Source organism: Gossypium arboreum, chromosome 2 (genome assembly GCF_025698485.1).
Source record: "Gossypium arboreum isolate Shixiya-1 chromosome 2, ASM2569848v2, whole genome shotgun sequence".
NCBI lineage: Eukaryota > Viridiplantae > Streptophyta > Magnoliopsida > Malvales > Malvaceae > Gossypium > Gossypium arboreum.
The window spans coordinates 94,884,334-94,893,579 of record NC_069071.1 but is presented as its reverse complement, the minus strand read 5'-3'; the positions used below and the strand labels follow the sequence as shown (position 1 = coordinate 94,893,579).

General features: G+C 32.5%; 1 protein-coding gene across 1 annotated transcript; it reads right to left on the bottom strand.

Moving 5' to 3' along the window:
• Window positions 1-2,091: 2,091 nt before the first annotated feature.
• LOC108466501 (uncharacterized) lies at window positions 2,092-5,017 on the bottom strand. Its single transcript, XM_017766869.2, has 8 exons — window positions 4,296-5,017; window positions 4,088-4,182; window positions 3,904-4,007; window positions 3,709-3,809; window positions 3,528-3,631; window positions 2,990-3,427; window positions 2,723-2,854; window positions 2,092-2,529 (listed from the first exon to the last, which is right to left on the bottom strand). Exons 1-8 carry the CDS (start codon window positions 4,539-4,541, stop codon window positions 2,373-2,375), a joined length of 1,377 nt encoding a protein of 458 aa, XP_017622358.2. The 5' UTR covers window positions 4,542-5,017; the 3' UTR covers window positions 2,092-2,372.
• Window positions 5,018-9,246: the final 4,229 nt, after the last annotated feature.

Genomic DNA, 9,246 nt, shown 5'->3' with positions numbered 1-9,246 from the left:
CCCTATTCCGGCGATGGATACGGGTTAGGGGTGTTACACATTGTTGAGTTTGTCTCTACTCAACAAATGACCCTTCACATCTTCGAACGAGAGTTTGTCTCTATCATAAACCAGGGTCTCCCTGAAAGACTTGTATGAAGGGGGTAAAGAGCACAATAAACCTCAACATTCTTTAAACCATTTAAAAGAGTAATGAATTGACTGATGTGATCTCTAAGAAGCTCACATTTGTTCATGCGAAACGTAAATAGATGTTGTTTTAACACTAAAATGTTAGCCAGAGACTTAGTCGCATAAAGATTTTCTAACCTTTTCCACAAGGCAGATGAGGTTTTCTCCATCAATACCTTTTGCAATACCGTATTCACGAGGCACAACCGGATTGCAGACAAGGCCTTTTCATCAAGCTCTTACCATTCTGTTTGATTTAGATTCTCAGGTTTTTTCTCAGTAACAACCTTTTCCAAGCCGGTTTGAACTAGAATTGCCATCATTTGAATTTGCCACTGATTGAAATTTGTCTCACCATCGAACTTCTCAATTTCAAACCTTGATACTGCCATCTCTGAATGGACTAATCTATGAAAATTGAACTAGCTCTGATATCACTTGTTGGGATCGACTTGATTAAGCAACAAGTAAAAAAATAATGGAATAAATTGAGAAATTGAACACAAATTTAACGTGGAAAAACTCCTCCAAAGAGGATAAAAACCATGGGTAAAGATAATTTTACTATAATGAAAAAGAAACGAAGAGTACAAAAGATGGAGATAAAAACTAAACCCTGAAAACCCAAAAACAAAGAACCCTTAAAACGTAAACACAAAATTCTCTAAATGTGTTATGAGTTCTAATCTCTAATGGGTGTATTTTCTAAAGTTGTAAAAGAGCCTATTTATAGGCTAAATTCATAGGTCAAATAATAATAAAATAATCTAGACTAATCAGAGTTTGATTGAAACAAATAAACAAAGTTTAACTGAAAGATTATTTCTCAAATTTGACTCAAATAGGAGTCATACTCAACACTTTCCAATATATTCAAAGAACTTCGAAGCTTTGGATTTTCTCGGCGCCAAGAATTAGCTGAAGTGAACATTATTTGCTATGGTTTCCAACAAGTAATCCTAATGGTTAAAACTTAAAAGGGTTAATTTTGCATTTGGTACCCAAATTATAATCAAAATTTCGATTTCATTCTGTAGACTAGCATTATTAGTCAAATGAGTAATGTGTTCAAACCATGCAATAAAAATGGTATACATACAACGCTGGTGTCATTTTGATTTATTCAATATGCATAAATTTGGACAAAAATAAAGGAGAGATGTTAATGGAAATTTCTTAAACTTAACATTAAAATTTTAAGTAAAAGAGTGTAAATTATGTAATTAACCAAACATAATAAAACTTGTAAGTATCTAACTTAAGAGTATCTATACTATATATTAACAGAGGTAAAAGTGCTTGAGAAGTCCCTCTATTGTAAGGACCAGATTAAATTAGCCCTTTTATTCTTAAATAAATTAATTTAATCCATATACTATTAAAAGGAACAAATTAGAATAGAGTTAAAATTTATCGATTATAGAATTATATGAAAAATGTTATTTTTTCATTTACAAATCAACTCCAACCAAAAAATTTCATATGTAGAATCATAAAAGCTTTCAAAATATAACCCTTTTAAACAATAAATGTTAACTTATTTGAAATTTAACATTATTTTATTCTTTTAATAGAATAAGGGTTAAATTGATCCATTTCATTCAACTAATAAGAGACTATCGAGGTGGTGCCACCCATCAACCTGAATCTCAACAATATTAGAAAATTACCAAATAGCCTTCATTTTATAAAAATAAATATTAATTTGAAGGAATTTATTAGTTTTAATGTTTTTATAATAAATAGTTATGAAATTTGGACACAAAACATTATAATAAGCGCCTCAATTTTACCGTTTTAACTAAAATAACCTTTTATCTTTTATATCAAATTTTAATAAATTGTTATATAATTCTTCTCACCCATAATCTTATCATAATCTAGAAGTTGCCCACATTTTCTTAGGTCAAGAGCGTTAAATTCTAAAAATGAATAAAAGTGTAAGGAAAAAAACATAAAAGGAGAATGAATGTCTTCCAAAATACATCTAAGAAAACAAGAGTGATACATAAACTACATCTTGTGATGTCCCTCATAAAACTACAAAGGAGTGAAAGTGGTAAGAGGAAAAACAGAAATGAGAATGAAATAATTTACATTGACAGCAGGGGAGTAAGGTCGGGGGGGGGGGGGTTATGATGGATTTTCTCTACCAACTGCAAGCATTGAATTAGTAAATAAGAGGGTGCTAAGACTATTATTTAGGGAGCTTGATTGGGTAATGTTTGTGGAGTCTTTCTAAACACATGCTTTCTGCAACGCTCAAATATGCTGTCATATATCAGATCAAATTGGACGCCTGCTCTTTCCCTATTCACTATGAACAATATGTGATCTGCCTCTACAATCTTGTAATACCTGCATTAATTAATATAAAATAGTATTATTAACTTAACACCACTAATTGGTTTACGTGCATGGAATATAGACCCTATCTCATCATGTGGAAACCATTTTATCCAATGAAAGCAAGTTGTTAAAAAAAGAAACAAATTATAATGGGAAGTTAATGATTGATAATGGAATAGGAATGAATAATTATAATACTAACCATATGCCTGGCTGCAAAGGCAGGCAATCAGAATCAATGACAACCAAACGGCTTGGGTGCTCAATTGGGAGACGTGGATGAGTCATTGATATTGTGTTCAGAGCTCCATCATTCTCCTGCCAATCCTCATCCCTGCAAGTACTCATTTCTTTAAGGCACCACTACTCTATACTCATTGTTATCTTAAAACCATGATTTCAAATCAATGTTAAAACTTGTAATTTTTAGAAATGTTTATGTAACAATATAATGTGGTATGAAGCGCACCTGTAGCCTTTGTAAGGGGGAGGAACATCAGGGGGATGACGCCATTGGCTCATCTGTAGTACTCGTATAAAAAGCAATGGGTGTATACCAAGAATGCCGGAAGGGACTGTTACGCCCAGGATCTTGGTTGTACGCTTGGTTGCGTAGCTGAAATAGAATGTATTGGGAAAGGTTTGGAGATGGCTATTCATTCCCATTGACCCTTGAATTGTAAGATCAGTAAGGATCCAATCTCCTGTAGCAAACGGCCCTGCATTCCCCAACAGGCAATCAACTAGACCCCAAGCACCCAATTTTTTCCTTGACATGTTGAAATGATCGAACCCGAAATTGTAATAATCCTTTAGCCACGAGATATCTAACCAATCATAAATTATAACTCCAATCCGACATAGTTGAAGCAGACTTAGAGGTTTCATCGTTTTCCCATCGTCTGGCCTGAAAATCACACCGACCAACATGTGTTATCACCTGCCACTTAATACTACCAATGATTAAAAGCTTTGAAGCCAAAGAAGATGGTGTAAAGGGAACCTACTGCATGCCGTCGAAATAAGTTCTAGTAGTGCCATTGAAAGCCCCCGATAAGGATGTTATGCTTAAAACCCAGTTCTCAGAGGTATCCTCATATCCTTTGAATTTCTGGGGAGAAAAACATACAATGAGTAGAATAAAGTGGATGAAGGATTGTTCTTCATATGAATGGGAAATTTACATACCTTATCAGCAAGCATCTGCTGCAAGACACGCACGACCTGTGCACCAGCCGAATGGCCAACAAAGTGAATAGGGTGATCTTCATCCCATTGTGGGTAATTCCCTGCATCACAGTAATCGAATGCAGTTTCGTCCATCTAAAACAGAGACACAATGCAATCGTAGTCAAATAAAAATCTGGGAAACTTAATGCTTGCCTTGTTCATAAATTCGTCCAAACTGCGAGTGCCCATAAGCCTTGCTGTGTTCTTCACCATAATCAACTTGTCCTCCTTTCAAATAATAGAACAATTCACGCGCCCTGAAACCAATCAAATCCCATATGAAAAGCACAAAAAAAGCAAAACCAAATGGCAGGAATTCATGGTATAAGAGGCCAACCTATCGTATATGCTGGTAAGAGATCCCAAATCAGGCACAAGAACTCTCTCATCTTTCTTCTCTGCCCCAGCAAAATATGAAAAACCTCCTAATTTCTGCCAAACAATAGATAAAAGATCTAGCTTAAAACTAGAATCCCTTATTAATGAATATTGGGGGGGGGGGGGGAGCGGGGAAAGGAATGACGAAGAGATCAATAAAAGCATACTCCTTTGCCAAATCCAAAAATGCCATGAACCAATACAATAGGAGGCAGATCATCAACATTGGTCCCACTGGGATCCTCGCTTTTGACCTCTATATTTGCATTAGGCTTAAAAAAGCGATCAGTTAAAGCCTGAGAAAGATCCCCAGCAACGGCCGTGCTAAAGATATACAACCCATATAGCACATGCACCAAAGAACTAACAAGCAGCTCCGCTAATTGCAAAGCATATATCCACCATCTTATCATCTTCTAAAAGTCCCCTACCTCCTCCAAAAGAGCCTCCTCCTTTACAACGCAATAATAGAAAGAAAAAGAAAGAAAGAAAAAAGAAGGCTCTCTCTCTTCTGAATAGAAGATAAAGAAAAGAGGCTAAAACCCTTCAATGATATAAGGTAGTACCATAGAAGGGAGCGGATGGAAACAGGCTGTGCCAAGTTTTTTTGCTTTGTTTGTTTGTTTGTATGTTTTGGTTTTTCTGTTTCTTTTGTTGTCACTGCATTCATCGGGCTTTCAGTTTCTAACTTTGAAAATGGTTTTTTCCCACAAATTCCTCGATTCCAAATATACCAAAGTAACCAATGAAGAGCCATTACAGATGCCATATGTCCTAAAGGCAACCCCATCCATCCCCCCTATCCCCACCCCCTCCCAAATTGTGCACATTATCTGCTTTCCACGGTTGGAGTAAAGGGGTCCCACTAAATTATGGGAAAGATAAAGATAGAATATTAAATCCTTTCCATTTAAAGAAAACCCCCTAAATCTCTCTCTCACATCCTATTTTTCTTTATAAATTTAGAAATCCAAAAAACACGGATGCGTTGAGAATTTTGGATCTGAGAGAGACGTTTTGTTTGACCTTCAAAAACAACAAGAAACCATTTTTACTTTCCAAAAGGAAAAACCCCATTTTTACACAAGTTTTGATTTTTTAGTTAAATTATTATTTCTAGGCGATTCTTGCCAGGACAGACAGTGGCAGGGTGTGCTGGAGCCCAGCTGGAAGTCAATCCCTTATCCATTTTAATAAACAAATCCTGTTTTTTAATTTGTTCATCGCTGTCGATCACGCAACTTTTTTACTCTATTTACAAAAATATGCATTGTCATGGATATTATTTTATTTAAGTTTTAATTAATGTTAATAACACTAGAAACTATGACACACTTGACTTTGGTACAGAATCATGTAAAATATTGGTATGTAATCATGACAACAATAATGTAAAATTAGATTGCGGCACACGGGAAAGAAGTAAAAGTAAACTATTTATATAATCTTGTTTTTTTTCTCAATTAAAGACACTAATTTCATTAAGAATTTATAATTAGTATAAATGCTTAAACTGTATACAATTTATCTTGATTCATCAAATAAATTTATTTGAATTACAATATTAAGAAAAGATTAAAACTAATGAAAACTAAAATCTTTTGCCCGTTTTCGTTAAATTCAATTTTTTAATTATAACTATATTTTAATTATTTATTAAATTTATAATATAAACTAAATGCTAAACTTTAACATAGGTAAAACAAAAGACAGGCAGAATGACTTAAGGCCCTTTTTTTAATATAAATAACTAATCAAATTGTAAATATTAAGGTATTAAAAAATAAAATATAAAGGTAAATTTTAAATTCTAATATAAAATATAGACCAAAATTAAAATTTGAACATTTTATTATTATTTTTTGAGCAGTTATTAATTAAAATCCATTCGCACATCATCTTCCTACAACTCATCAAATCGGTTCCATTATTCCATATCATCTTTTCAGTCAATTCTTGTTACTTTGTTTATATCTGGAATTTATTATCCTAATTTCATATCTTGATCATTTTTTCCCAAGTTTTGAAGATTCTTTAAACCCTTGTTGCCGCAAGTTTTTTTTTTCTTTACAATAAATGTAAAATCCATTCGATTTTCACGAGGATTATTCTTCTATCTTTGATTCTTGTTGAAGTTTATTTATATTGCTACTTATCTATTTATGATCCGTACGAATAAAAGATGTTATCAATACATATAGTTAACACTTATAATTTGTTATTCAATAAAATTTGAAGTCTTAGAATAAATGAATAAATTCATCAAATCAAGTTTGAGGTAATTACAATGTTTGAAAATATTTTAAAAGTATTTCAATTCAATACGAAGATGTTTGGTGGTGTTGGAAATATAAAACTGGCCTTCTATGAATTAAAGCGACTCACAAAAAAAAAATGAAAGAAACAATTAGTGCAGTGCAGTGCAATAAGTCTTGACTCTTTTAATGTTGCTTTTTAGCTATTAATATACAAGTATTGGTACTTAGCCCCCAAGTATCAAAACTAGAGGTTGAGCAAAAACTAAGTCTACTAACGTGTAAATCTCCATACCTAAGTGTCATGTTTTAAGACTTGAAGTAAGAGATCAAAATCTGAAGTTTATAACACTTAAAAGAATCATCTCAAAGCTCAATCAACCATACAAACACTTGCCACGCCAATAGAAGCCTTGAAAATTACCTAGACTTATTGACAAAACATACACCAACATATCATCAAGGTAAATCCTAAAGAAAAAAAATTCACAAATTAAATCATAAATCCAACTCATATCCAAATGGACATTGAGAATTTAGCTTGCATACATCCTATAACGACTCCATTTTGACCGATGTTGGAAAATGCGATTTCCAAATCCAATTTCTTAAATCAAATTAGTGAAATATGAATAGAAGGATTTTTGTATTTAATATTAAAATATATTAATAAACGGACGAATAAATAAATCAAGAAAATTATTAATTAAAGTATAGGAAATAAATTGTAAAAGTGTAATCGCTATTTAATTTTAATTTAGAAAATACTTAAAGATCTCATTAGCAATTAACCAAGGGACTTAATGGTTATTTAATCATTTTTCCTTTTGAGATAGTGGAAAGATGGTGACTAAATCCACTTAAATATTCATATTATAATTATATTATATAAAAGTCTTAAACTAATAAGCTAAACATGATTATGTTAATTACATTGCTAAACTAAGTATATATAACTATTAGTGGGAGAGAGAATAAAACCATCATTTTTCTCATGCTTATGTGGTCTATGCCACAAGAGAAAAGAAAAAAATTGCTTTGTTTTCATTGTTTTACTATCCAAAACTGATCAAGGTAAACATGTGATTTATTGAAAATTTTATGTATTTTTTAACTCAAGCTAGAAGACCCATGTAGTAGATTATCAAATTATCAAGTATGTATTATGTTACCATGAAAGAGGATTGTTAAATTCAAGCTTTGAAATGATAGGTATGTTGTGACAGCCCTAATTTGACCCTAGTCGGAATGTGGTTTCGGGGCCACAAAACCGAGTCATAAAATTTAGTTAAAATTTTAATTGCATATCTTATATGTGTGATAGTACTTGTATAAAAATTTGATGTTTTAATTTTATCTTAGGAATGTGAATTTTGCTTGAAAGGATCTAGTTGAGAGACTTAGAAAATTATGATAGGTAAATAAGTAAGGACCAAATAGTATTAAAATAGGAAAGTTTGGGTTTGCATGTCAAAGTGCCCAATTCATGTTAAGTGGCGCCAACATGGTTCCATTCCTCCAAGTTTATGTTGTTTATTATTTAATATTGGTAAGTAAATTAAAATAAATTAAAGAAAGGAATTAAAAGGAAAAGATGAATAAAATAAGGAGGAAGAGGGAGTGTTCATCTTTTTTTCTTTGGCTATTGCCGTGAGTGAGGAGAAGGAAGGAGATTTGGTTATTTGATTTTGGCTTGGAAGATGGCTAGAATGAGGTATGTATTGAATGATTCTTGAAAATCTATGCATGTTTGAGATGGTTAGTTCAAATTCTACTCATCCTATAGATTAGACTTAGGATTTTGAGGTTGAAATTCACCAAGAAGCTTGAAACTCTTAGTAGATGTGTTAATGTCATTAAAATGGATAGTAATGTAGGATATGGTGAGTGGTTAATTGCTTTTAACTTGAAAGTTGAGGTTAAAATGGGTTAAGTGATTGCGAATCTAATTTAGGGGTGGAGGATTGTGTTCATGTTATATTGGATAGGTAGAGGTTGTAATGAGGTTGAAATTGTTGAATTGTTAGTTGGGTAACAAATGAAGCAATCGGCCATATGGGGTAAAAATAGGATGTTCATTTTAGTTGTTGTTTCATTTTTGTGAGAAATGGGTCAAGTGTTCATGAGATGAAATTTTGTGATTAGATGAATTAAAAGTAATAGTATAGTTGATATATATATATATATATATAGATATATAGATATATAGATATACATATTCGCCATCACTTAGGAGCTTATGTGATGTTGAGTTTAAGCTTTGCATATTCGCTATATATACATATATATGTAAGCCCATTCGTGATATTACCTTAGGACTATGTATATATAACCGACAAAAAAAATGGGAAAAACTAGCAAAGGTGATTGCCGACTGTCCAATGTATACATATGCATGTGTGATTGGATTATTGAAAGTATGGTAATTGCATAAGGTTATTAGCGAATAGCTAAGAACATAAGGTAGCAAGATAAAATTTTACCATGCCGTTCAGTATGTCATAAAATCATTAAAATGTGAATACCAATATATGTAGCAAAGCGGTTGAATGAGTTAATTTATTTGTTTAAGCTCAAGATCCTAAAGGAGAGGCGTCCAACAAGGGGAAATCGAAGGTCATCGAGTAGCCGACTTGGAATTATTTTACCCAACACAAGGTAAGTCATTAAGCATATAATTGGTATTGATTTAAATGATCGTAATACCTATGCAATTGTGTTTAATGAGATGAAATGTATACAAATGTATATGTATGTAGAGATGAAATTGTCGAATGTAAAAAGGAAGTGAAGCATATAGAGTGGCTGGTTTTCGGCACTAAGTGTGCGGGCAATAAGTGTTCACGGTTGTGAGATTGGCACT

Excerpts from the sequence above, each read along its gene's own strand:
- LOC108466501 (XM_017766869.2), bottom strand. The coding sequence starts at position 4,541 with ATGATAAGATGGTGGATATATGCTTTGCAATTAGCGGAGCTGCTTGTT. Across the intron at positions 3,632-3,708 it reads AGCAGATGCTTGCTGATAAG|AAATTCAAAGGATATGAGGA; the intron begins GTATGTAAATTT and ends TTTTCTCCCCAG. Across the intron at positions 2,855-2,989 it reads CCCCCTTACAAAGGCTACAG|GGATGAGGATTGGCAGGAGA; the intron begins GTGCGCTTCATA and ends GAGTACTTGCAG.